The sequence below is a fragment of the Aethalodelphis obliquidens genome, unplaced genomic scaffold, assembly GCF_003676395.1.
Source record: "Aethalodelphis obliquidens isolate GAN/ISIS:26980383/991018 unplaced genomic scaffold, ASM367639v1 scaffold69, whole genome shotgun sequence".
Lineage (NCBI taxonomy): Eukaryota > Metazoa > Chordata > Mammalia > Artiodactyla > Delphinidae > Aethalodelphis > Aethalodelphis obliquidens.
The window spans coordinates 3,322,453-3,349,870 of record NW_020838013.1 but is presented as its reverse complement, the minus strand read 5'-3'; the positions used below and the strand labels follow the sequence as shown (position 1 = coordinate 3,349,870).

At 59.7% G+C, this 27,418-nt stretch overlaps 2 protein-coding genes across 9 annotated transcripts; one reads left to right on the top strand and one right to left on the bottom strand.

The window, feature by feature from the left end:
* Positions 1-3,747: 3,747 nt before the first annotated feature.
* OVOL1 (ovo like transcriptional repressor 1) lies at positions 3,748-15,222 on the bottom strand. Of its 5 annotated transcripts, none has more exons than XM_027090448.1 (4): positions 14,771-15,222; positions 7,983-8,200; positions 6,133-6,322; positions 3,748-5,945 (listed from the first exon to the last, which is right to left on the bottom strand). In XM_027090448.1, the coding sequence occupies exons 1-4, from the start codon at positions 14,868-14,870 to the stop codon at positions 5,650-5,652; spliced, it is 804 nt and encodes a 267-aa protein (XP_026946249.1). In that variant the 5' UTR covers positions 14,871-15,222; the 3' UTR covers positions 3,748-5,649. The 5 variants fall into 5 exon arrangements, with proteins under 5 accessions (XP_026946249.1, XP_026946247.1, XP_026946248.1 ...); XM_027090446.1 differs by having other exon boundaries at positions 7,983-14,021; positions 14,771-14,883; XM_027090447.1 differs by having other exon boundaries at positions 7,983-13,865; positions 14,771-14,881.
* AP5B1 (adaptor related protein complex 5 subunit beta 1) lies at positions 15,025-26,257 on the top strand. Of its 4 annotated transcripts, none has more exons than XM_027090441.1 (3): positions 15,025-15,134; positions 23,362-23,529; positions 23,634-26,257. In XM_027090441.1, the coding sequence occupies exons 2-3, from the start codon at positions 23,380-23,382 to the stop codon at positions 26,115-26,117; spliced, it is 2,634 nt and encodes an 877-aa protein (XP_026946242.1). In that variant the 5' UTR covers positions 15,025-15,134; positions 23,362-23,379; the 3' UTR covers positions 26,118-26,257. The 4 variants fall into 4 exon arrangements, with proteins under 4 accessions (XP_026946242.1, XP_026946245.1, XP_026946244.1 ...); XM_027090444.1 differs by lacking the exon at positions 15,025-15,134 and adding an exon at positions 20,385-22,261; XM_027090443.1 differs by lacking the exon at positions 15,025-15,134 and adding an exon at positions 22,349-22,763.
* The last annotated feature ends 1,161 nt before the right edge of the window (positions 26,258-27,418 follow it).

The following is a 27,418-nucleotide window of genomic DNA, read 5'->3' as shown; positions in this document are numbered from 1 at the left end:
TGCTCTCTGCCCCGAGCAGCCCTGCCCCGGCTTCCTCTCCGCCGCGGTGGGGGGGGGGGGGGGGGGGAGAAGGGGGCGTGCCAGCCGCCCTCAAGCGTTAAGTCACAGGCGAATTCTGAGGACAGGCGGGTACTCCTGCTTGAGATTCAGGCCGGTTACACAGGGCAGCTGGCTCCCTACCCCTCACATCTCTGAACACGTTTTTAGACGCCCGCTTTGTGTTCTTCTTTGAAAGCTTGGTAGGGTAGAAGCATTCTCATTTTATGTAGAGAGAACAAGCGAGGAACAAAGGAAATCGGCCCCTTGTTACGGAGCTCTTACGTTCAGGAAACAGAACCTGGAAGACACATTATAATTCTCAATGTACCACCCTTGCCCAGGACCAGAATCTCCACACCTGCCGGTGTCGGACCCGAGTCCCCACGTGTCAGCGAGCCTGCCGCCCAGCGGGTGGGGCTGCCAGGCAAGGAGGACCGTCCCAGAGGAGGACTGAGAGGGCCTGACTGATGGGTTACAGGAACCAGAAAGCTGGGAGCTGTTGGCCTGCGGGGTGAGGGATGGAAGATCAAAACAGACTCTAGAAACTGGGGAAGGGGGCTGGCATGAGGAGCGGAGGGCAGATTGGTCTTGGACATGAAGAGGGCGGAACATCCTGGGTGAGGCGAGACCACCACCGCCTGAGGGAGTGGACTTGTCCTGGGTGGCCCCAGAGGACGGGCCAGGGGAGCCCTTCCAAGACCAGGTCTTCACCCCCCAAGCCCAGCCTCCCAACTGGTCCACCCCTTCCAGGGTTTCCTTTTCCATTCCATTCTCTTCATTAGCATTTTCACCCAGCCTCTGCCTTCTTGGGAATGGGGATTAGGCCTGGAAGTCACGGCCACTGCCTGACCCCTTAGAATTTCATGGCTGGAAAGTCTTGTATTTTGTCCAGCCTTCAGCCCCGCTACTGAGTCCCTGTAGAAATTCCTAACGAATGGCTTCCCAGCCCCAGCCAGCAGCCCCCAGTGACAATGCCCGGGGCGCCTCCCTCCCAAGCCACTGCCCCACGTTAAGCTGTGCCAGGGCTCCCTGCAGTGGAGGCTGTGCCCCTCTGATGCTCACCTCTCCGCCCAGGTTCTGCCCGCTGGGCCGCTGGATCCACCGGAATGAGCCTCTCTCCCTGCTTCAAGCCGGCAGCCGTGTGGGTGGTGCTCCCCACTCCCTCAGCCACCTTCTCAGCCTTCTACACTTCCTCATCGCTGCTGCAGTTTGTCAGGGAGTTTCTTCAAGGGTGTTATTGAGATGGGGGCGTAGAGACATGAAGCCTTTAGAACAGAAAGGGTCTTTGAACTTGGGAACCCACCTCATTTTATACACGAGGAAACCGAGGAGTTAGGTCACTCGCCCAAGGCCACACAGATGGCCCCAGACAGGGCAGCGCCTCAAGCCCCGTCACTGCTCTTTTCCTGCCACCCACGGACTGGTGACAGGCCCAGGCAGGCAGAGGGCAGTCTCGGCTGTTGACGCCACGCTTCTGGTGTCATCCAGGGTCACACTAGTGCTTCTTTGGGCCGCCCCATCCCCAGTGACGTGTTGAACTTCAAGTTGACTAAAAGCCCTGAATTGTTTTATAACTCGATTTTCTTCTGATTGTAAAAATTATATATACTCATTGTAAAAACATTAGAAAATACATAAAAATATAAAGTCTAAACCTTCACAGCACTTCCTGACGCTGTAAAGTTCCCCCCACCATGCACTTGGTTGCTTTGCCTTTAGTTGTATAAATAGGACCCTCCTTCCATCCTCCATTCGGCCGGACGTCTTGCTAGGTCCCCGCCAGCTCTCCTGTCTCTCAGAATTTTATTTTGTTACCAGTTCTTGTTGGCACCTGGGCAGGGCTCAAAAAGACACAGTGGTGTGGCTGAATGAATGACAACATCCGGCTTGTCGGATTGTTGGTGGGACAGGTGAGGCCCCCTGCGGCCCCAGAGCCCACACCTCCTCTCTTCTGGGTCGGATCCTCCTCTTTCCCTCCCTGAAACACCTCCCCTCCTTTTTTTTTTTTTTTTTTTGCAGTACGTGGGCCTATCACTGTTGTGGCCTCTCCCATTACGGAGCACAGGCTCCCGACGTACAGGCTCAGCAGCCATGGCCCACGGGCGCAGCCGCTCCGCGGCATGCGGGATCCTCCCGGACTGGGGCACGAACCCGTGTCCCCTGCATCGGCAGGTGGACTCTCAACCACTGCGCCACCAAGGGAAGCCCTCCCCTCCTCTTTTGTTCTATTCAGACTCTCCCATTTTTCCAGCCCAGCTGAACCCCACCTCTTCCAAGAAGTCTTCATTCTTTCAAATGCAAAAGCCTCCTTTTTGGGTTCCACAGCCTTCGTAGTCTGGCCACACCATTTACCCTTAGTTATCCATTGACTTGCGTTAATCTCTTCCCTCTGCGGGGCTGCCGCCTATTTCCCAGGCAGCAGAGGGTACCCACACCGTTCTCGTTTCCCTCACGGCACCCATCCTGCAGAGTCCTGAGATCATTACGGGCCCTCAAAATGTGACTGCTGGCCTGACCCCGTCTGAGTGGTGTCCCGTCCTTGAGCCCTTCTGAGGAGTGGCTTAGAGGGAGCCCCGGGGACGCTCTCCCCACCCCCATCCCTGGCTTCCTGGAAAGCTTGCTCCCCCTAAAGTTTGCATAGCAGTTAATCATCTGGGTTCCCAACAATGGGCTCTGCCCATCTTGGGACATGTAAAAATAGGATTTGGTTTGCCTTTCACATTGGGAGGCTTCTGGAGATAAAGAGAAATCCTCTGCGCCCGGCTATTTAAAGAGACATAGGGAGGGGTAGGGGCCCTTTCCAGTCCTCTGGCTTCACACAGGGAGCCTTAGAGGTCAGATCAATGTTTTCCTTTCTCCTCGCAGCAGCAGGACTACCAACTCTTCTCACGCCTCCCGGGACATCTGCCAAGGGCCCAGGCCTGGCAGCCCCTCTTCCACCCCTGGCGGGGGCGTGACGGAAAAACGCTGAACTGGGACTCGGGGACCAGGGTCCCCAGAGTGATCAGGTCTCCCCAAGCGATCCTGGGTAGGTGATGGGCACGGCCAGGTAATCTCTAAGTTTCCCTCTACTTTGAGTTGCCTAGAGGTGCGAGGCCATCTGCCGGCCTCTCCGTTGGCGGCGTGCGCGTGCTTCTGAGCACAGACCCTGAGCCGGGCTGTCTGGTTTCTAGCCCAGCTCCACTACTAGTTAGTCATGAGACTTGGGGCCAGCTGCCTAACCTCTCTGCCGGGTGTGGGGAGCAGCCCCCATCTCATAGGGTGGCTGGAAGGTCAAGGGAGCTAATACGCATGAAACACGAGTGTGCCTGGCCCAGAACAAGTGCTGTGCAGGTGTGACCATCCCTACAGCTAGGTGTCTGACCCAGAAGTGACGGGAATTTTGCGCCCTACTATTTAGGAATGTGGCTCTTCCTCCTGTGGTCCTGGCAGGGTGTGGGGAAGAGACTGGACCCCAAGTAACTGCACCCGCTGGAGGACAGCCACGAGTCAGTCAGGCTGCAGGAGCCAGGGGAAGGCCTGATGCCACCGTGAAGAGCAGAACATGCGGCCTTGGGGTCGGCAGGCCACTTGATCTAGCAGGCTCTTGTCTTGACCAGGGCCATCGCTACCTGTAAAAGGGTAAAGCTTTGACTAGAATGCATCAATTGTTTTGATTAATTTCCCTGCAGGTGGAAAAACGAGGTCTATTAAACAAAAAAGCAGAAACACAGAAAATGGTAGTTCTTTATTTTGATAGTTGAGGGGCAAGTTATAAAACAGACAGCACAGAGCTTTGTGACTGCCTCAGATAGGCAATGAACACAGAGATGAACAATGAACAGGCAATGAACACAGGGATACAGAAATGTAAACAAGACAAGGCTTCCAGAGAATGTTAGTTCATGCTATACACCTTCCAGAATACAGCAGCTCCCACAGACTCTAAAGTAAACTAAAACGAGAGTCTTCCAGAACAATCCATACACGTTCTGAGGGAGGTCAGAGAAGGCTCCTTCCCTGCATCCGGGGACTGTGCAGTCGCTGCTCTTTCCGGGCAGGAGAGGCCAAGGCTGGTTCCGCCTGGGCTTTGGCTTCACGGGGCGGCTTCACCCGCTCTGTTCTGTGTTCTCTTTCGAGTGTGCCTTCTCGTTCTTTGGCAGGCTGGCTCCAGCCCCTGCCCGTCGTTCCCTTTCGACCCACACCCCTTTCGTGTTCTTAGCAGGGAGCCCAGCCCAGCCAAGGGAGCCTGGCAGAGTCCCTCAGGTGGAGCCAACCAGCCCAGGGGTGGCTCCCTCCTTAGGTGCGCAAGACCCAGCCTCGCCATTTGCCAAACATTCAGAAAAAGGGCTACAAATGTAACTTGTTAATCATCTAATACTGTCCTCCCTCTAGAAGTTTCTGATATGTCTGGTTATTATTCTGTCCCAATTTTTTTGTTCCCGTCCTAGGGTTTTTGACTCTCCCAGGAAAAGAGCAGGCCTCGCAGCCTGGCCCCGCACTCTTGCTGTTACTTCAGGCAGTGGACTCTGGGCGCATCACAGACTCGTCACCCCAACTGGCTTACCCCTGCGGCCGCAGCTGGACACCCCCCACCCCAGATCTCCGGAATGGTGAGTTGTTCCGCAAAAGGTCTGTTATCAGGAGGCTCTCGGTCACCCTGAGACTTGCCTTCAAAGGATGTGGGAGGGAGGCAGAGACACGGGGAGGGAAGAGCAGAAGATGTGACGGCTGTCCCGGCAGAAGAGGGAGAACAGAGAGCAGTACAGCCTCCTCCAGGCAGGGCTGGAGGAAAGTCTTAGGTTAAATATCTCAGGAGGTATGAGGGGTGGGTCAGGGCAGCCACCCCAGAGCCAAGGCGCAGAGGAGGCGTGAAACGTCCAGGATAAATAGAACTGCGTGGGGAGGAGAAAAGCCAGCTCCACCCTCTCTTAAAACAGTCGCCATTGGCACCAAAAATATATATTACTATCTGTACATATGTCATCTTTTAAAAAAGGAAATAAAACCTCCTTGGCACCTTGTAGTTGATTTTTTAAAAATGAGGTGATATATGGCAAGGCCTCCCGCGTGCGCGCACGTCCACGGCTGTGCACACGCGTGCATCTCCCTGTCGAAGAGCAGCGCCCTGCAGCGCCCCTGCAGCCCTGAGCGCGAGGAACATGGCTGGGCGGGCCGCCGCCAGCTCCTGCACGGCTGTTGTTTGCAGGGGTGCCCTCTGCCGGGGCGCCTGACTCTGCCGTCCACGGGGGACCAGCAGCCCCCTATCCCCCCGCTGCTCCAAAAGCAGAGGACGACAGGATCGCCCTCACGTACCTCCTCTGGGAAGGAAGTCCTGTCTCTGGACCCGAGCTGCTTCAAATCGAAGGCAGCCCTGGCCCGCCCCGCCCCGCCCCGCCCCGCCCCGCCCCACAGTTACACATGTCTGCCCGGGCTCAGAGCGGCCTCTGCCCCGCAAACACCGACGCAAATGCGAGCAGAGGTCAGCACCGGCCCGAGCGAGCATGCGTGCCCACGGGCTCCACGCCAGGTCACCGGCGCTCCGGCAGGAGGCCGCAGAGGGCGGGCTGGCCGGGCGGCAGGGAGGCGGCCCTCGCCTTCTCGGGGCTGCCCAAGTCAGGGCACCACTGCTCAGAGGTGGTGACTGCTCTGCAGCAGGGAGGTGACGGTGTCCTGCAAGGCCACGGCCACCTTCTTGGAGGTCTTGCGCAGCAGCGGGCTGTCAGGGTGGCGCTCCTTCAGGTGCAGGACGTGGCCCTCCTGGCTCTCAGACGTGCAGCCGCACTCCTCGCACACGTACAGCTTGGCCCGCCGCTCCTTGTACGCGTACTTCTGCTGCACGCCGTGGATCTTCTTGAGATGAGACTCCAGAGAGCAGCGCTGCGTGAAGGCCTTGTCACACAGGCTGCATTTGTAGGGCCGCACGCCTGCGGGGAGGGCAGTGCCGGCGTCAGGGACCCGACTCCGTGGCAGAGGAGCGCCCGGAGGCCCGCCCGACTCCAGCTCCCCAGCGAACCGCGGAGGACGTCTGCCCAGAGCTCCCAGGCCCCCCAGGGCCCAGGACAGCAGCACTGCGGCCGCGGCCGCGGCCTCCGCCGGGCGGGCTCCTCTTACCAGTGTGGGTGCGCACGTGCCTCTTCAGGTCAAAGGTGTCATTGAAGCCCTTCCCGCAGTAGGTGCAGAGGTGCCTCTTGACGTCGTTGTGACACTTCATGTGGCGATTCAGCATGCGCTGGTACGTGAAGGCCTTCCGGCAGATGTGGCAGGTGAACAGGTCTCCACTGGGAGTGTCCCCCAGAGTCACCTGTGGGCGAGGACGGGGTTTGTGACGGACACCCAGGAGTTGGGGCTGCAGGTGGCAGACTGCGAGGACACACACACCAGCCCCCAGCCACGTGAGGAGGGCGGTGCCCACCCCAGAGGCCACACCTCTGTGCCCAGACCTCCCAGAGGTCTGGTGGTGGAGCTGGAAGGAAGGTCCGCCTCCTCTTGGGCTCCTGAGTCTCTGTGCAGGGCCGCCACCCAGCCCCTTCCTTACCATCTGTGGCCATCTCCCCACAGAAACAGCCCGATTCAGTAACTCTACCTGTTAGAAAGTCCTCCCTTCACTGAGGCCAAATCTTTCTCTGTAGTTTCTGCCCTCTGTTCCCATTCTAAGCCTTAGGACAGGGAAGAGTGCCCACGACGCGGTCTCCGTGCAGCCTTCCCAGGCTGAGGCCACCGCTAGGAGCCTGGAGTCCCCTCGCAGGCCAGCCCCGCCCCTGGCCTTCCTTGAGCCTGACGCGGTCTGGTCTGAGTCCCTTTGCCACCCTGATGACTCTCTTGCTTACAAACATTTTTCATTTTCTTTGTAATTATGGAACAGCTGTTCAGAAGTGGAGACGTGGCCTCAACGCCCTACCTCTGTGAATGTTCAGAGGTTACTTGTGCTTTGTGGTGGCCTTGTCGCTGGCCACTCCTCCCAAGCTCCCTGGGCACCGGGCGCACCCCATCACCCCATGCCTTCGGGCACCGGGTAAATGCCTTGCTGCTAGCTAAGCAAGCCCTTTGGGGTCAGGACTCGCTCCTCTGGCACATCTGCTGTCCTGTGCCCCCTGCTCGCTCTCTCCACGCGCTCCCTAGCCACTGGGATTAAGGGGTGGGAGGAAGGGCCCTCGGGGATCAGGGGCACTGTGTCAGCTCCCCAGCCAACCGCCCAGCACATGTCTTGGCGATTCCCCTCTGGTTACAACATGTGGCCTCCGCAGTTAAGAGAGGCGGGAACAGCACTGCACGGCCAGTTTTCTTCAGTCTTTTGGCTCATAGGAAAGCTCCACGGGAGCCCTTCCTCTAGATGACTGCTTCCAGATCCCGGAGATTTCAGGAATGCAGGCCCAGCCAGAGACAGCCCTGCTGTTCGCAGGCTGGAAAGCAGGGGCATTCCTGTGAGCTCCTTCCTGCCTCTGCTGCTGAGCAGGGGGCGCTCACCAGGCCCCGCCCCAGACGCAAGGCTCCGGGATGGAAGCACACACTTGGGCGAGGCGGAGACTGCCGCCGGGCACCTGCGCAGGGAGTCGACCACCGAGCAGACTCCAGACCTCACTCTCAGGCGGCGGAGACGCAGGCCCAGGCCAGCTTGCAGAGCCAGGCTCACGCTTCCCCGCTTCTCCTAGGACTTCTGTGTAAAGAGGTGCCTCCCCTCAAGACCCGAAATGAAGCTAAACAACCCCCAGAGAGGACTCCAAAGAGTTAAGCGTCTTTGGAACCTCACTGCTTCTTCCCAGCGCAGGGCATTCTCACTTCCGACCCACTTCTCTTCTTTGCCACCCCCGTCCGTGCTCCAGTGAGGTTCACTTCTCTGCAGAAACCTAGACCCAGATCCAAGGCCAATCTCTGCTTAAGTCTCATTTGTGCCACGTCTCGTGGGCTGGACCCAGGAGGATACACGTGCCCCTGGCCGTTGGAGACAGCGTGAGGGTCAGTACCTTCATCTTGGTGCGCAGGAAGCCATGGTCCCTGCTCTGTGGGTCTGCCAGGCGGCTCGTGTCTTCCGAGGGCAGCTGGGCCACCACGCAGGGTCCTGGGGTCACACTATAGCTGGAGTCCCGAAGGCTCATGTCCAAAGCCAGGGGGCAAGAAGGGGGTTCGGCCACTGATGGCTCTGGCTCCCTGTAGGGCTGTGGTGGGCAGAAGCCTAGGCTGACTGGGAAGAGAAGAACAGCCAAGTGAGGGGCTTGGTGGAGAAAAGGGGATTGCGTGGGATTTCTGGAAGGTTCCCTGGCGGTTAGCTGGCTGGAACGTGGAGCCGCCGTCCCACCCCTTGCAGGCATGTGGCAGAGCAGGGCTGCCCCCAGCCCACTGCATGCCGCACCTCCCTCCCCCCACCCCATTAAGGTAATTACAGGTGACGCCAGCCAAGCTCCACGGCCCACAGGCCTGCCCGCTGAGTAATCTGTGTCTTAGCGGAACTGGGAGGACCAAAGCTGCCCTGCCAATTATTCTTCCCGAGCTGTCTGCCTGCCCCACCTGGGCCAGTCCCTCTGGATTCCAGGCCTCATCCACGCTCCTGCAGGGACAAAGGGCACCACTGGAGGCCCTGGACCCAGGGACTCATCCCTGCCCCAGAAGGGTCCCGGTGGTCTGCGCCACTCTGAGCCTCTCTTCCAGGCAGATTTAGCTGCTGGCCGTGGGGAACAGGTGGTCCTAACCCCTCTCTCCTTCCGGGTGGTCTGTCCCTGACGTTGCAGCTCATTGGGGCTCCAGGCTCCCCACTCCCGCTGGCCCAGCTTAGCAGGTGAGCAGGCCGGGTGGGGCAGGGCAGGGAGGAGGTCAGGGAGCAGCAGGTGGATGCAGCCTAACAGTCTCCTGGGCAGCCTGCCCGGCTGTTACGCAAGCCTCGCCCAGAGCAGGGACCGCTCACTTGCTTGGTCGCTGTGGCGCTTTGAGGGCTGGGCTCCCGCCCTTCGCACGGCAGCTGCAGTGATACCAGCAATACCGGCAGCCCTTTGACACGCTGCTCCCCACGGCAGACACCTCACGCTAAACAGGGCCGGAGAGGCTTGGCCCTCGTCCTGACTAGACAGGAGGGGAGCTCTCCCGAGTGACACAGAGGAGACAAGTCTCAAACCCCCAGAGCTGAGGCAAACAATCTAATGTTACGGTTTGGTCAGTATTTTTCTCCCGAAGAGGCTAAGCTAGGGACATTTTCCAAGCCTCAGAAGGAAAAATCAAGAGGGGCACAGGAAGGAAAGGATGAGTGGGCTTCAGGGAGAGGGACTCAGCAGGTTGACTTAGGGCCTCAGAACCATGAAGGCGGCCCCTGCGCCTGCAGCCCCCGACAGTGGACGGGGTCCCAGGGAGGGGCGGCCCCCGGCAGGATGCAGCGGGCAAGGCTGGAAGCAGAGGACACACCAATGGAGAAGGGGCGAATATGAAGGCACCCAAGTTTCGGGAGAGGCCTCCGCTCTCGCCCCCTTCAAACACAACAAAGTTCTGACGGGAAGAATGCGCCTGCCCGCCACCCAAACCCGTTCTGCTGGCACTGGCGCCGTCTGTCTGTCCGTCCGGGGACTCTAACGTGCCACCTCATTCCGGGAGTTGATTCACCAGCACCTGGCCCTGGCCTGGCCTCTCTCCAAGCCCTGGACGGCTGGACGTCAGGCTGGAGCTCTCAGAGGCCCCCCCCCGCCCCCATCCTCCCACAGTGACGGCCGTCTGTGTACAGGGATGGGGGCTGCCAGAGGGTGGGCGTGTCAGAGTGTTGGCGGCTTCAATTTATGCCGGATTACCAGCTATTGGAGATCCTGGCTGAGAATTCAAAACTGGATGACAATTTCCATTTCTCAATCCAGGTAGAGACAAACAGGAACCTCTACCCGCTTCCGTCTTTCAGTATCAGAGAGCGAGATCAAGGCTCCCAAAAGCTGGAGCTGGGCCTCAGAGCCTGCACACGAAGCAGCAGAGGGAAGAGTGACAACAGGTGAGGGTTAACCAGTTTGCGCTCAAACGAGTTGTCACCCTTGGCTCCCTGCCTCCACTAGAGTGGGGTCCATGGTGAGGGTTCTGAGGACCTAAGCAGGTTTAGGGGGGGAACTGTTTCGCAGGCCTGCCTCTCCCGTTCCGCAGAAGCCCTGAGATGACAGTGCTGGGGAACTGGGGACAGGGAGCGGGCCTGCCTGCTCTGCCCCTGTGCCACTTTTCCCGAGAGAGGGGCAGGTGAGGCCGTCAGGGTGGGGACGGTTGCCTCATCCCACCAGCCCCGCCAAACCCGTCTTCCTGCCACCCCCGGAGCGTGGTCCTGCCGCCGCGCCTATCGCTGGGCGGCACCGAGCGGCAGCGAGCAGAACTGGCTGGGCCCTGCTTGTGCTACTCTCTGTCCCCTAATTAGATGTTTCCGGCAAGGTGGCGGCCGCTGTGGCTACTCATCGCCCGCCCGCAGCTGAGGAGTGTGGCAAGGCCCTCTCCCTACCCCCTCAGGGGCTGCACGGGTTCCCTTTCTGTCGGCTCAACATGCCTCCGCCTGGATGACATTGTGGGCATTGGGCCCAGAGCAGCTTCCCACCCGAGGCCTTCAGCAAGTCCCCTCTCTCTTGGATTGAAAGCTCCTGGCCCAAATACCAGACAGGGTGCCAGGTCCTACCCTATCCAAGGCCTCAGGCCAGGGCTGGGCACGAGGCCTGGCCCTAGGCTCTCTGGGGAGAGCGGGTGAAGCAGACGTGAGGACACCTAGCCACGGGCTGGGGCTGCTGCCGACCTGGAAGCGGCAGGGGGGCGGCGGGGGAGCCCAGTGTGTCAGCACAGCCCAGGCTGGCGTTAGGCGGTCTTGCACCCTTATCGGGAAGGGCAGGGTCCCCTGTGCCCGTCTCCTCCGGCCCCCAGGTCAGCTAACAGGGGCCTGAAAGGGAGCCAGTGCCAGCCAACTGGCAGAGCTGGGCAGCCCTGGAAACACAACGGGCCCATCTCTCAGCCTGTCGTTTCCATTCTGTGAACGCCAAGTTCTTCTCTCAGGCAGGATCTTTCCCCCCTTTCCCAACCGTTCCTCATACCGCGTCCACAGTGAAGTTAACCAACCCCGTGCACCTCAGCCTCACACCAGGGTGGACGCTGCAACCGGCGGGGCCGTACTGAGTTTGTGTCCTTCCTTCCCTCCCTCCCGTGCAGCACGGGGCTGGCACCCCTGTGGGACGCCACACGATACTTGCTGAGCATGAAGAGAGTTAAAGAAAAGCCTGACATCAACAATGGCCGTGCTTTGCTCCCGTCCTCCCTGTGCCCAGAGGACTCGGCCTCACCTGCTCTCTTTCTGGGACAAACAGTCTGGCAGGATTCTGCCTCAGGTCACCCAAGCTAGGGACAAACAGCCTGGCAGCTTGGGTGACGGCACCCTGTGGGACAGCTAGGAGTCCCATCTAGCCCACCGCACCCATCCGTGGGCTGGCTGTCTACCCTCCCAGCCTTGCTGCCCTGGAGAGCTCGGCAGACGCGTCCCTCACTGCCAGCACTTCCCAGGAATCAGAATGATCACCGTCAGAGGCATAATCTCTCCCCAACTCCACTCCCTCGCGCCCCTACATGTGTACTCTGGGGCCCAAAGCTGACTTTCTCAGCCTTTCTAACTCGGCCCAGAAAGAGCTGCCCAGGTGCCCACACTGCCTAGTCAGAGCCAGGCTGAGGACGCTCCGGTCCCGCGCACCTCAGCCTGGCTGCCCCCCTGGGGTAGGCATGTGCTGCTGAACTGGCAGAACGGACGGCAGACGCTCCGTCTGAAGTGGGGAGGTGGGGGGGGGGCGGTTTTGATGGGGGGTAGGGAAGAGGCCCCAGGATGCTTATGGCTGGAGCATGTCATTCAGCTTCCAGGCCTGGTCTGCCCTCCAGTGCCTTCCTGGCCTTTTGAGATTCCTCTCAGCAGGGGCCTGGAGAACCCCGCTTCATCCCCGTTCCTCCCCGTTCCTGGAGCTTCCCCTTAGGTCCAGGAGATGGAATTTAGCCCCTGGGTACAGGGGCCTGGGTTCATCGTCAAGAAACCAGCATCAGTCCCTGCACTCCACAGTCAATAATGACACAACGAAGGAGAAATGCCAGGGGAGATGGAGGGCAGGGGCTCGAGGGCCAAACAGGTGGCAACTTAACCATGAACCCTTTCAGTGCTCCCGGCGTGAGTGGTGCCGTTGCCCACCCCTGCAGCCTTCCAGGCCCTGTGCCCACTTCTGGGCTTTTCCCTCAGCTTTGGGAGGAGAGTGAGGCCCAGGGGACTGAGGGTGGGAAACCTCTAGAATTGTGCCTCAGAGAAGAGGCTGGAGTGCTGGTCAGACTGGGGCCCTGGAGTCAGAGCTGCCAGGCCGGGGCCCAGGATCTTCAGTCAGTAAACACTTTCCTTCCAGGCATTCTTTGCTGCTCTAAGGGTCTCAGAGGGCCCTGGCGGGAAGGTCAGACCTCAAACGCTTCATTCCCCAGCCCTCCCGGTGCCTCTCCCAGTGGGACCGGATGGGGTCAATGCTTACTTACTCAGTCACAACGTGCTGAGTCTGTGAGGTGGGGTGAAGGAAACGTGCCCAGCCGGCTCTTAGGGTCACGGTCGGCTGGTGATGGAATGGCCCAGTCAGGGGACAGGCCACCACAAAACACACTCCCCACCCTCTAGCCATCTGAGGCACCCGAGCGTGGCCCGAGAACATTCCCTTTCTCATTTCCAAAAACTGTGGGAAAACTCTCTAGTGGGCCACATGGCTTTGAGAGGCAAAAGTAAGCTCTCTGACTTCTACTGTTTGCTTGAGCCCACAGGACTCTCCCTGGCAAACTGTCACCTGCACCTCCAGGTTAGACCCCATCCTACATCCGGGATGATCCTGCAGAGTGAGCGGCTCCCCTCACCGGGACAGCAGCGGCAGGTGGCACAGACCATCCTGTGCCCCTGATGGGACAGCCCCTGGTGCAGGTCTCCCCCGCCACTCCCACTATGGCCACCAGAACTGTGCTGGGGAAAATCACTAGGATGCAAGGAAGTCAATGATTTGAACCAACGGAATTCCTTTGTCCTTTGTAAAAGTCAACACATGATGTGTTACTGATTGGGATGTGAAGTAAAACTAAAAATAACAGCACACTAGTCTCGAGCAAGGCTCCGCTCACCTTTAACACAGTCCAAGTTCGGTTTATCAGATCCCAAGGAGCAGCTAAGCAGCAAGTCAGACACAGGTGAGGGAGGAGGCAGGAGCAAGGAAGGGGGCTCGCGTCCCTCACCCCCTCACATGGCCCTTCTGGAGGTGGAACACCGATCACTAACTCCCCAGGGAACTTGGAGAAGCAAGAAACTATACACAGAATCCTGGGCCCACACCCTGATCCGCCTCCGGGTGTGGAGGCAGCGCACTTCCCTTTCTGTCTCAGTTTCCCCATTGGGGTCATCAGGACTACTGGCGCATTCCGACCTTTTAAGGAGGCTGTAGATACGGGCCTAGGCACTTGAGATAAGGCTAAGCTGTGAAACACCCCACCAGCCCTGTAGGCCGTAGGATCCTGACGGTCGTCAGGCCACCACTACACCCACAGTCTCCAACAATTTATTCAGGACAGAAACCGAGGCAACAGCCCTCACAGGGCCCCTCACCGCCCTTATTTCACCACTCTCCTACAGGGCCCGGGGCGATGCAGGGGGAACATGCAGATCAAAGGTCAAAGTCGGTTGGTTAATTACAACCTCTCCCCCGTTGGAGGCGCTGGGCAGAGTGTTCAGCGCATCCCGCGCCCCACCCCCAAGGCTTGGGGAAGGGGAGTTCCGAAGGAAACTGGCTCCCGACCAAAGATTCTGTTAGGGGTGGGGGAGGACCGAAGGCGCAGAAGAGGTCTCGGGGATAACGTGGAAGATGCTCCTGGAGGAAGAAACAACTGGGGTTACTCATCCAAAGTTGACTCCCACGCTGTCAAGGCGTCTTCCGAAAATGAACTGGGTGCCCCAGCTTCCCCCGGGGCTGCTCCCTGGCTGTGGGGTGGGCTCCTTAAAACCCCTCTCAGCTCAGTGGTGTCCTCTGCAAGGTCGAAGGAGGCGCGTTTCTAACAGAGGTGAGAGCTGATCCCACCTTTGTCTTCAGGGCTAGTGGGGTGCAGCTCGGCGCCTTCCCCACAGTCTCGCGCTCCCCACGGCTCGGAGCTCCTGCCTGCCCGACCCTCACGGGGACCTTCTGGCAGCCAGTGTTGTGGGTGAGAGGGAGAGGTCAATGAAGGTGGCTTCAACTCTGGGTCTTCTCTTACATTTACACAAATCTCAGCAGAAACTCCAGCTCGCTCCCTGCCCCCTGAAGTGGCACCGCTCCAGTGCCCTCCTCCCGCCTCATAAAAGTCCCGGCTTTCGGGATTTACTGCACGAGAGTGGAAGGTTGCCTGAGCGGTGACACACCCCGTTGCCTCCCCTGCGCCGCGGCTCGGACCGGTGGAGGGGAGAGCGGCACCGCGCGGGCCCGCGCGCCTCGGACAGACCTGCCCCCCGCCCCGCTGGGGTCCTGGGAACGGCTGTCGCCCCCACCTGGCAGCCCCCGCGCCCACCCCCGCCCCCGCCTGGCCGCTCCTTCCGCCGGCCCTGCCCTCCCCTCCCCCCGCGCCCGGGGTCGGCCGCGCCGCGGGCTAACGGGGCAGCGGCCGCTTAAACATTAAATCGGGCGCCCCAGCTGCGCCGGCCGCCGGGCTCCGCGCCACTGCGCCCCGCACGCCGGCCGCTCGACGGGGCCCCGCCGCCCTCTCGGCGGCGCGGGGTTCGGGGCGCGCGGACTGGGCGCCTCACCTGGCACATAGATCTCTCCGCGCTCCTCGTCGGGGAGCTCGCTCCAGTTCCTCCTGCACGTGGAGACGCACGTCTTCTTCACTAGAAACGCACGAGGCATTTTCGAATCCTCCTCGCCGGGTACCGGCCGCTTCCGTAACTAGAGCCGGAGCCGTCCCACCTTTCCCTGGCCGGGCTGGAGGCGGACGGGGGTGGAGGATGGGGGAGCAGGTCGGAGAAGAAGTCGCCAAAGCGTCCCGCGTTGCGCCGGGAGGCCGTGCCCGGGACGGCGCGCGCCCGTTTCAACTCCGCGGAGCTGTCGCCGTCCTCCGTCTGAACGAGGTCCCCTTCAGCCAGATGCACCGGGCGGCGGGGGAAGCGGCAGGTATGCTCCTCCCGGCGCGACTGGCGTCCCTCGCGTCCGCTCGGGAAGTCTTAAAGTGCGAGCAGGACGGACGGGTTCACGCTTTATTGGCTCGCAGCGGCGTGTGTTGGTGGCTGGGGCGGGGAGGGGGGGGGGAGCTGATCTGAGCTAATTAGCTTGGAGTGGCCCGGGGAGCGACGGCGCATGCGTTGGGAAATAACGGTGACAACCCACCTATTTGTTACCTGTCGAACCGGTTTCTATTCCGCTGCCGGTGAGGTGGCCTCGCGGGCTGGGCGGGGTTGCCGGGAGGGGGCGGGCGCAGGGCCCCCAGCACACGGCTGCCCAGCCGGCCCAGCCGCTGCCCGCCGGGGACCTCCCAGCTGGAGTGCTAGCGTTCGCCAACCGGAGTTTCGGAGTTTCGAAGGGAGCAGAGGAGGGGAGGGAGGGGAAGGGGCAATGTTATTCGGCGCTCGCACGCTCTAAGGGCGATGAAGTGGAACTCGCCAGACTGGGCCCGGCCCGGCGCGCCCCGGGCGCCTGGGGAGGCGTGAAGCCGTCGGGCGGGACTGGGCGGCCCGGCCCACACTTGTTGAACCGGGCCCGGGCCCAGGCGGCCCCGGGTTCCAAACGCCTGGCTGAGCAATTCGTGGTTCAGCCCAGAGGGAGGTATTTGTTGGTCGCCGGCACCGTTCGGAAAGGCACGCGGGGCCGCAGGAACGCGCAGGCCGGTGGGCGGGCAGGCCGGGCCTCTCCGGGCCGTAATACAAAGCGGAGAGCCCGCCTTCTGGCCGGGCAAGTGTGGAAGGTTTCGTAGAGGAAAGGGCGTTTAAACCGTTCCGAGTCCACCGTGACCCCGAAAGACCCCAGCGCCTAGTCACTGGGGCTTACACCGCCGCCCCCCGCGCCCCCCGCGAGCCCTCATCTTTGTCCCAAATGGACGGAGTTCAGGTGCAGCAAGACTGGAGGTGAGCCGAGGGCAGAGGACCAACTTACTTTGCCTGGCCGCAGCCACGGCAGTCAGGGAGCTCATGTCGTGGCCCCAGAGCCCAGCGCAGCCTGGGACCCCTCACTCCAGCCATTCATCACGCTCTGCCCAGGCCCAGGACCCGCCTCCTGGACGGAGGCCCCATCCTCCTCAGAAGCTGCGGAGCACTTGCTGGCCTCCATGAGGCACAGTGACTGTGCCACTTCAGCCACTGGGCTTCTCTTACCAGCTGAACTAGTAAGGGCTGGCATGGGACCCCTTCCTCTTTTTAGCTCGCCCCCTTCCCCCGTGGAGTCCCTACCACACATACACCTTTCTCACATATTAAATGTTTGCTGGGACAGATTAGGAGGAAATGAATCTGATAAGTGAATTCACACAGTTCAAAAGTCAGGAGGCAGAAGGGAGCAGCCTGCTCATGGTGGACTTTCAGGCGTCTAGTGGAAGAAGGTAGTTTTTCAAGGGGGAGGCTTCCAGAGGCCCTTTACATGCCCCCACTGGACTTCCGTAGAGCACTCCCTGGGTGGGTGGGGAAGGTGTGGACTTTGGGGGCAGATGGGCCTCCTTCTCTGCTCCTTCCTGGAACCTGTGAGTCTGGCCAAGGGGCTTTCCTTTCCAGGCTGTATCCTCGTCTGTCACCTGAGAATCCCATCATCTACCTCTTGGGTCCACGGTGAGGATGGTGTGAGCTCTGGCAGGGGCACTAATGTTTGCCCCCTTCCTCTTCCTTTCCCAGGCTCTGCTTCCCTTGTCAACCCTCCACTCTTACCCTGGACCCTTCTGTTCAGTTGACATTAAGCGAGCACCTGCTACTTGCTTGTCTTTTTTTTTTTTTTGCGGTACGCGGGCCTCTCACTGTTGTGGCCTCTCCCGTTGCGGAGCACAGGCTCCGGACGCGCAGGCTCAGCGGTCATGGCTCACGGGCCTAGCCGCTTCGCGGCATGTGGGATCTTCCCGGACCGGGGCATGAACCCGTGTCCCCTGCATCGGCAGGCGGACTCTCAACCACTGCGCCACCAGGGAAGCCCTTGCTTGTCTTTTGAATATATCCTGGGCAAATAAGTTTGACTAACACTGCCAGGGAGAGAGGTGAATTTAGTTCATTCACCCAACAAATATTTATTGAGCACTTTGGTTGTACCAGACCCTGTCAGGGGCTGGGACACAGTAGGGGCTTCGTGGAATCTCTGATGAAGTTTCGTAGATGATGCTGGACACAGGCAGTCTTTCTCATCGGGGGAACAACTCAAATGTCTCCACTTGTGGAAAGAAAGTTACACAGTGTACAGATCGAGGCCCCAGGAGGGAGGGATATTCGTCCACGCTGCCCACTGCTATATCTCCAGCATCTACAGCTGTGCCTGGCACATAGTGGGTTGTCAATAAATATTTGCTGAATGAATGAATATCCTATGTTTCTTGACTCATGTGACCCATTCAGCCTTTTATGCTCCAAATTTGCTAGAGACATAAATACGAAGCAAATTTCTTTCTTATGAGGAAAGCTATACTGCAAGTTCAGTGTGATAAAGGGCAACTAACTCTCAGAGATGGGGGCTGGGGCATGGAGAATGTGACTATCTAAAGGGCCAGTGACAAGCATGTCATCCAAGCACAGAAACCCAACGTTGCCACTTTTGTCCATTTGGAAACCAGAAATCCAGATTTATGTGTGAAATCTACCAATTTTTAATTAATTAATTAATTTATTGGCCACACTGCACAGCTTGCAGGATCTTAGTTCCCTGACCAGGCATCAAACCCGGGCCCTCAGCAGTGAAAGCGCAGAGTCCTAACCACTGGACCACCAGGGAATTCTCCGAAATCTACCAGTTTTTAAATGTTGACTTAGCTTTTTTTAAAACATGGAATGAGTCAAATAAAATACATTCGTGTGACAGATTTGACCCGTGGGCTGCCAGTGTGTGGCCTGTGGTTCATGAACCAGACAATGTGTGTGAACTTGGGTAAACACTGAGCTGAACTGTGAGCTCCATGAGGGCAGGCACCTTCTGCTCTGTTCACGCAGTGCCAGTTCGGTATCGTTCTCTCCCTCCTTAATTCAGTCAACAAATATTCATTGAACACCTACTCTATGCTAGCACTGGGTATCCTATGATGCAAGGCAAACAAAGAATAAGGAAATGATTAGTGTGTTGCAGGACATTTAACTAGTGATGGGGTGGTGAGAGGGGCGCTGAGATCTGAATGAGAGGTAGGGGCCAGCTGTGCAGGGCAGGGAAGAGGCTGATCCGTAAATGCATCAGGCGGCCCCAAGGCCCCAGAGCAGGAGTGAGCAGCGCCTGTGTGTGTGTGTGTGTGTGTGATGAACCGAAAGGCGAGGGGGCTGGATCATGAGGGGATGGGAAGGTGTAGGAACTGACCCTGGAGAGGCAGGTCGGTCATGTCATGTGAGGCTCAGTGTGGTGGGAAGCCTTGGATCTGCTATGGGGAGAGGAGTGTGTCACCAGGGGAGGGGTGCTGAGGGTGGCAGTAGGGAGACCAGTGAGGAGGCTACCGTCATAGTCCAAGAAGGAGGGGATGGTGGCCTGGGCCAGCTGCAGGCAGAGCCATGAGTGCTCATTCCAGGTGACATAGTAGCCGTGCCGCTGGTACAGTGGACAGGGGTGTGAAGGAAGCAGAACCCTAGCAGGCAGGCAAGGCCCATGTCCCCTGAAGGCTGGTGGCTGGCAGCCGCCTTTAGAGCTCGGCTCCCATCCCAAGTAGCCCAGGGAGAGCTAGGGCAGGAGTCGGATGGAGAGGTTTTGGAACAACTCCTTCCTGTTCTCAGAGAAGGCTTCTGGGGAGAGCCGGGATGAGGTTGGGTGGGGCAGGGGCTTAGAAGCATGGCGGCTCGGGGCAGAAAGGCTTTTGGGAGCTGCGCTGAGAGGACAAGCAGAACAGAGCACTGGACCTAGAGTCAGGCTGCCCCAGACTCTTAGTCTCCAGGGACTTGGGCTAAGCCCCGTCTGTACGGGGGGCTCTGAGTTCCAGCTCTGCTCCTCAGAGCTGTCAAGAGATGCTGTTGATTCACTTTTGCCCAGAAGCCTAGCAGCCCTTGAAAATGGACTCAGCCTTAAAGCAGGCCGGCAGTGCCCCTGGCCACCGAGGCCTCTGCTTGGCTCAAATAGTGGCCTTTCCAGCTCTGTTTGACAGTAGCCCCGTGGAGGCTGCAAAGCCCCTGACAAACTGTGACGTGCTGTGGGTGACACTGACACCTCCATCTCTTGCTGAGTTCTGTCCTGTCAGCTCCCAAAGCATCTGGAATCTTCCCACACCTCTGTCTCCACGTTTACCACCCTGATCCTTCGCAACTGAATAAAGTCCTTGGGGCCCAGCGTGCTCTGGCCCCAGCTGGCCTGACCCCGTACTTCTTCCGTCTCACTGATTGTGTGTGTGCCCGCCACACTGCTGGCCCTCTGTCCACTGAACTGGCCAAATCCTGTTCCCAGCTCACGCCTCTCCTCTGCTGCTCCCTCTGCCCGGAAGGCTTTTCCCCACTTGATGACTGGCTCTCTCGTTACTCAGGTTTCAGCCAGATGTGCCCTCTTCCAAGAGTCCTCTCTGACTGCCCTAGCTAAATCGTTGTCCCCCCAGTCACTACTGTCCCATTACCCTATTTTCTTATTCTTTTTTGCAGCATCTCTCTTTTAAAAAAAATATTTATTTATTTATTATTTATTTGGTTGCACTGGGTCTTAGTTGCAGCAGGCTGGCTCCTGAGTTGCTGCTCCAGGGCTCTTTAGTTGTGGCTCATCTAGCTCCTTAGTTGTGGCACGCGGGCTCCTTAGTTGTGGCATGCAAACTCTTCGTTGTGGCATGCATGTGGGATCTAGTTCCCCAACCAGGGATCGAACCCGGACCCCTTGCATTGGGAACGCAGAGTCTTATCCACTGCGCCACCAGGGAAGTCCCTGCAGAATCTCTTATTCCATGAAATTTTGATTTGTCTTGTTTGTTCCTTTCTCCCCCAGTGTAAGTTCTGTACATAAGGGACCTCTTTTAACATCATTTTTAGTAGCTTTATTTAGATATAGTTCACATACCATAAAACTCACCCTTTTAAAGTGTACAGTTCAGTGTTCTGTTTTGTTTTGGTTTTTGGTTTTTTTGTTTTGGGCTGTGCTGTGCAGCTTGTGGGACCTTAGTTCCCTGACCAGGGATTGAACCTGCACCCTCAGCAGTGAAAACATGGAGACCTAACCACTGGACTGCCAGGGAATTCCCAATTCAGTGGTTTTTAGTATCTTCACAGAGCTGTGCAACCACCACCACTGTCTTCCATAACATTTTCATCACCCCAAAAGAAAGACCGTACCCGTTAGCAGTCACTCTCCATTCCTCCCAACCCCCGGCTCCTGGAACCCACTATTCTGCTCTCTATGGATTTGCATATTGATGTGTTCTTTTTAAAGCATCTCTGTATCCCCAGTGCCTAGTGCTGTGAGGATGGGTATCTCCCATTTTACAGATGAGAAAACTGAGACTCAGGACTCCTCAGGAAACTGACTTTCCCTTTTTTCAGTGTGCCTAGTGTCTCCACAGAACTGGGATGCCCTGGGGGAGGATGGAAACTCAGCAGAAAGAGAAGAAATGAGTTGTGGGCATTGAGTGGGGAGTTCCCTGCTCAGCCACTTGCTGCAGCCCACACCTGGGCCCTCTCGGCTGGGAGGTCACTCTTGCGGGTGGGCTTGCTGACTGCAGATTCAGTGCTGGTGGTCTGAGTTCAATGTTATGCCTGGCCTGTGCCAGGGACAGTACCAGCACCACCCTCCCACAGGGGCGCAGACATCTGGGCAGGCAGGTGAAGGCTGAGGGCAGCTGTGTGAGTGGAGGGCCAAGTCAGGGATAGCAACGGGTTGTGGCCTGAAGCCCAGGCTCCACCTTTTAGGAGCTCTGTGACTGTGAGCAAGTGACTGCACCCCGCTGGGCCTCCCTTTCCTTCTCTGTGAATGGTACCCATCCTCAGGTACCTCAGGGTGCTGTAAGCCTCAGTGAATCCATGTGGATGCTCCCACCACAGCATCGAGAACTACACGTGGGTTCCCTCCCTCCAGACCCTGGGCCCCAAGGAGCAAAGGCTCAGAAAGGCTGGCGGCTGTCAGAGGCTGAACAGGGGCCGGAGCCAGCATTGTAGTTTCTGACCCTTTGAAGCCTGTCTCCTCAACTGTAAAAGGGGTTTAATAATCATTCCTCCCTCCCTGTAAGTGATAAGGGCTGGGGATGTGCAGTTATCAGCACCCTCTGGGCCTCAGACAGGGAAACCAGACAGGCTCCTGTTACCTCCAAGCTGCCTTCCCTCCCAGGGCTGCTGTCATCCTGGCCTCTTTCATCCTAGATTTAATTAGCCAGGCAGCCCCACTCCACAGCCTTTCTGGCCGAAGTCATCACTCCCATTTTATAGGTGGGGAAACTGAGGCACCTAGAGGGAAGTAGTTTGGGATTGCCGCCTGTGAGTCAACTGTTGAGCCAGGGCCCAGAGAAGCTGGGACTGGGTTTTCCAGCTGGACTTGTCCCTTGGGGTGGATCCCTGTCTCCATCCCCTTGGCACCCTGGGCACACAGCCTCTTTTCCAGGTCTCTCTACCTCACCACTCCCTACCACCTCCCATTTGGAGGGCAGCAGGAGGGGGTGGGGAGGGGCCTGCCAAGCCCGGGGAAAGGTGAGAAACTAGTTGGCAGCGATGGCATGGGGGTTCAGGCCTGTTTCATCTTCAGAGCGGGCTAATGAGAGCCAGAGGCGTTACTCAGATCGGCGGGCTGTGGGTGTGGGGTCTGGACGCCCGCGGTTCTGTACCCTGGAAATCTGCGATCAGTGGGGCGTCTGCAGCCTGGACCCTAGACCCAGGAGGGGCTGCTAGCTGAGCCCCAGGCCCAGACCTCTGAGTGCCCCCAAACAGCCCTGCTCCATCCCTCTGGAAGTCAAGAGTGCTGGGCTCGGGCACTGCAGACCCCAGATCTCCTGCGGCGGCAAGGCCTCAGTTTCCCGGTCCGTGCTAAGCGTGCTGTGAGCCCCGTGACCGTGACCGCCCCCTGCCAGTCCTCATGTCTGCATCCCGTTGTTTTCCGGCTTCATCGCAGCTTGGGACTTGGCCCCGCCAGCTTTACCCTGGTCTGGCTGCCGCGACCCTAGCCGACCGTCGGCGCGGCCTCCGCCAAAGGTCAGCAGCTTCCGCCTGCCCCGACCCCGGCGCCGGCTCAGCGCCCCCAAGCCGAGCGGGTGGGGAACCGGGGCCGGCGTCGGGGAAGCGAAGCCAAGCCCTGCGGCGCCCGCCTGACCGGTTTAGCCGGGCCCACGGCGCGCAGTTCCTGCGGGCGCCCGGGGACCGCACCTTGTACACCCCCCAGCGGCCACAAGGGGAGCCCCAAGGACTCCAATCCGCGTCATCCGCAGGGGCCGCGGGCGGCTGGCGCAGGGTGCGCCGCGCCCGGGCGCCGGCGCGGGGCGCGCTGGTTGCCATCCTCAGCAGTCTGGCAGGCGTGGGCGGGGCCCGGGCCGCTGTCCGCCGGAGCGCCCTGAGATTGCAGTCCGCACGCAGTGGGGACCCTGGCATCCGGGAGCCCAGGCCCACCCAACTCCACCGCCTCCGCCTGGGCCTGCGGCGGTTCCGGGAAAGGGGGGCCTGCGCACAGCGGGACAGTTAGCCCCAGCGAAACCAACAGGTCTTCACCTGCCAGCAGGGAGGGCGGGGGGGCGGCGGCCCGGAGGGCGGGGGAGGCGGTGGCCCCGTTACGGCCCCGCCCCCGAGAGGGACCCGCCTCAGTTCGGCCGCCCACGCGCCGCGCGCCCCGCCCCACCCCGCCCAGCGCCGCCAGCCCGGAAGTAGCCGGCCGGCTAGATCGCCAGCGGCCGCTGGGTCAGGCAGGGTGAGAGCGGTCAACCCGTTACCGCGGGCGCCGGGGCGGTGCTGTGGCTTCGGTACCGGCTGCAGGCAGGCGGCCTAATGAGCTCTCGGCACGCACCCCTGCGCTAGCTGCCTGCCCGGCACCCCCGCCCCTGCTCGCCAGCCCTCCTCACCCCGGGGACCCTGGCGGCCCGCCCTAGCGTCACCCCCGAAACCTCTGGGTTTCATCTCGGGATCCGGGTGCGGGGTCCCCGCTGGCCTCTGCGCGTGGCCGAGGGCGGTTGGGATCTGCTAGGCGGCCCTGGGGTGACAGTGGCCCCTTCGGGGTTGGCGCAGGGGCTCGCGCGCCCTCTGGCGGCCCTGGGGCCCCGCGCGTCTCCAGGCCGCACGTCTGATCCTCCCTCGCTCTTCTGCAGGGACTTGCGTGCCTGACCATGGGACCCACGAGCCGGGAAACCTGGGCCCAGCGCCTGGGCACCTTCCGGGCCAGCCCGTCCGCCTTCATGGCAGGTCCTGAGGGTGAGGATCTGGGTCGTAACCTGCTGAGCGACCTGAGGAGTGAGAAGCTGAGCGAGCCAACTAAGGTAGGCCCTGCGCGTGACCTGTGTCCTGGCCCACGTGGTCCCTTCAGCCTGCCGTGCCGTGAACCTCAGCTTCGTGATTCCCACCCAGAATCCCCTATCCCCAGGTTTCCTTGCTGGCTCTGAGCTTGGAGTACCCAGCGCAGCTGTGGCCGGACGCTCCTGCGGCCGAAGTAGCCGCCACCTCCTTGTTGGATACCCTGGTCCTTCTACCCCCGCGGCCCTCGGCTCTGCGGCGGCCCCTTCTGCTGGCGGCCACCACAGCCTTGGCGGCAGGAGGTGCGTTGGGCCCCACCTCGAGAGCCTCCCGCCGGCTCTTGCCCCTGCTGCTGGGCTTGGCCTCGGGCCGCGATTTGGGGAGAAGCTTCGGTCCTGCCTCGGAACAGCGCCCCCTGCAGGCCACAGCGTGGGAGTGCCTGCGGGAGCTGGAGAGCTGCAAGCCTGGGCTGCTGGGGGGCTGTCTGGGGCTGCTTCGGGGCCTGCTGGGGCAGGAGGCCGCTGTACAGCCACTCAGCCTGCTGCTGGCACTTGCCCTACGAAACGCCTTGGTGATACAGGCCAGGGCCAGGGCTGGCCTGCAGGGCCTGCTCGTGGCTGGGGGCTGTCCCACCGAGGGTGGTCCCTGGAACTGGATGCTAGCTGAGGAGGGTGATGCCCACCTTCAGCCCCAGGCACCCAGTTGGCCAGCAGCTGAGGAGGGGGAGTGTTGCCTTGCCACGCTGGAGCTCAGTCCTGAGGAGGCCCGGGAGCTGCGGGCTGCCGTGGCCCAGCTTCTGGACATCTCCTACCTGCTCACTCCTGTGGCCCAGGCCCAGCTTCTGTGGCTGCTGGGCTGGGCCCTGCGGGGTCTTCGGGGACAGCCACCAGTGCTCTTCAAGCCACAGCTGGTACGGCTGCTGGGCACAGCACAGCTGACGCTGCTGCACGCCGTCCTGGCTCTGAAGGCGGCCTTTGGTGAGGCACTGTTCACAGCCCAGGATGAGGCCTTGCTGCTTCGCCGGCTCACCTTGGCTGCCCAGCACCCGGCCCTGCCCCTGCCCGCCCATCTCTTCTACCTGCACTGCCTCTTGAACTTCCCTGAGAACTGGCCGCTGGGCCCCGCAGGCGAGGAGGCTGCCCCGCTATTGCTGGGGTTCCAGCTATGCCGTGGCCTCCTGCCCAGTCTCCTGCATGAGCCGATGGCCCTGCTGGCCCGCCTGCATCTGCTGTGCCTCCTCTGTGTGGAAGACGAAGAAAAGGAGGAAAAGGGCCAGGATCAGAGCCCCCGGCAGTACCTGGAGGAGCTACTGGCTGGCCTGCGGCAGAGGGCAGCCCTGGATGGTGGCCCCCGGGCCTTAGCCACTCTCTGCTTCCAGGCCTCCTACCTCGTTGCTCGCTGCCTGGCCGGGCAACCTGTGGTGCTGACACCCTTGACCCACGGACTGGCCCAGCTGTACCGAGCCCGGCCTGCACTGGCTCCCCATTTCGTGGATCTCTTGGATCGGGTGGGCCCTGAGCTGGGGGAACCCTTAAAGGTGGTCTTGCGGCAGGAGGTGGTGTCCAGGCCAGGCAGGGATGAGGCCCTTCGTTGGCACCTGCAGATGCTGGCAAGGGTGGCAGATGGGGATGCCCAGAGTGCCACCCTTGGCTTCCTGCAGGCTGCAGCTGCTCGCTGCACGGACTGGGGCCTCCAGCAGGCCCTCCTGCAGGTCTGCCGGGCCCTGCTGCGGGCAGGTGTTGGAGGAGGCCTGGCGGACTTGCTGCAGGCCCTGGCCAGGCAGCTGGAGGACCCTGATGGGCGGGACCACGCGCGCCTCTACTACATCCTCCTGGCCCACCTGGAAGAGCCCAAGCTGGGGGTGGCCCTGGGCCCCTCCCTTGCCGCACCTGCACTGGCCTCTTCACTGGTGGCCGAGAACCAGGGCTTTGCTGCAGCGCTGATGGTGCAGGAGGCCCCGGCCCCGATTCGGCTAAGCATGGGTCCCCACAGAGCCAAGGGCCCGGTCCCAGTGCTGCAGCTCCAGGTGGAGGTGCTGGAGCAGGTGTATTCTCTGGAACTGCGCTTCCGTGTGGAAAGACAGCTCTATGCACCCTTGGGGGCTGTGCACGTGCCGTGCCTGTGCCCCGGCCGCCCCACCCGCCCTCTGCTGCTGCCTCTGCAGCCCCGACGCCCGGCTCCCGCGAGGCTGGCTGTGCGCGCCCTGTACACCACACCCAGCGGCCTCACCTGCCATGCTCACCTGCCACCCCTGCTTGTGAACTTCGCTGACCTCTTTCTGCCTTTCCCTCAGCCCCCCGAGGGGGCCAAGCTGGGCTTCTTCGAGGAGCTCTGGCACTCCTGCCTGCCAAAGGGCACCGAGAGTCGCTTGTGGTGCCCTCTAGGGCCACATGGGCTGGAGGCCTTGGTGTCCCGCCACCTGGAGCCCTTTGTGGTGGTGGCCCAACCCCCGACCAGCTACCTTATAGCCATCCGTCTGCCCCCAGACTCGCGGTTGCTGCTGCGGCTGGAAGCAGCCCAGGCAGACGGAGTGCCTGTGGCCCTGCGGACTGATGACTGGGCCGTGCTGCCTCTGGTGGGGGACTACCTCCGGGGGCTGTCAGCGGCTGGCTGAGCCCCAGGGCTGGCACAGGTAGGAGCAGGACTGCGGCCTTTGCAGGCTCTTGCCCAAGAAGTGCTGCTGAGAGCCAGGATACAGCCCCGTAGCTCCTTTCTGTAAAAACAAAACAAAAAGCCCCCTATATTTGCTAAGAATCCTCACTGGTTTGTTTTCTTTTGGGCCCTGGTTGGGGGAAGGCACAGTGGGATGGGGGTCAGAGGCTCCAGGAAAGCTTCCAAGCTAGGAACCCGCAGACTGCAGGGCATGAAAGTTCCTTCCTGCCCGGATATACTAGGATTCTCTAGAATCCCTGCCCAAGAGGCAGGAGAAAAAATATCCACATCTTTGCCTCCCAGAGAGGGAAAAGCCTTGCTCAAAGCCACCCAGCAATTTAGGAATGAGAGTGAAGCTGGACTTGGGCCTCCTGACCTGTGAGCCAGTGCTTTTCAACTCCAGAGGTTTGCAGGGTCTCTGCACAGGGAGCTCAGGCTAGATAGGACGAGGGACCAATGGGCAGAAACAGAGGAGGCTGCAGTGGCCTGGTGGCCCCTTCCTCTAGAGCCCGTGAGCCACAACTACCGAGCCCACGTGCCACAACTGCTGAAGCCTGCGTTCTGCAACAAGAGAAGCCACCGCGATGAGAAACCCACACACCACAATGAAGAGTAGCCCCCACTCATCGCAACTAGAGAAAGCCCGCGCAGCAACAAAGACCCAACGCAGCCAATAAATAAATAAAGAACGTTACTCATTAAAAAAAAAAGATTATAGAATATTGTATCCAACAAGAGAAGAATACATGTTCTCAAGTGCACGTGGAACATCCACTGCGACAGACCACATTTTGGGCCATAAAACACACCTTAACAAATTTAAAAGAACAGGAGTCTGCTTTTGGACCACAATGGAATTAAAGTAGAAATCATGACAGAATGACAACTGGAAAATTCCCAAATATTTGGAGATTAAGCAACATACTTCTGTATAACACATGGGTCAAAGAAGCCCCATGGGAAATTTTAAAATATCCTGAACTAAATGCAAATGAAAATGCAACTTGTCAAAATCTGTGTGATTCAGTGAAAGCAATACTTGGAGTGAGGTTTGTGGCATTAAATGAATATATTAGAAAAGAAGAAAGATATAAAAGTCAATAATCTAACCTTTTACTTTAGGTTACTAGAGAAAGAAGAGTAATATGAGCCTACAGCAAGTAGAGGAAGATAAATAAAAATTAAAGCAGAAATCAGTGAAATCGAAAGGAGGAATTCAGAGAAAATCGACGAAACCAAAAGCTGGTTCTATGAAAATATCAG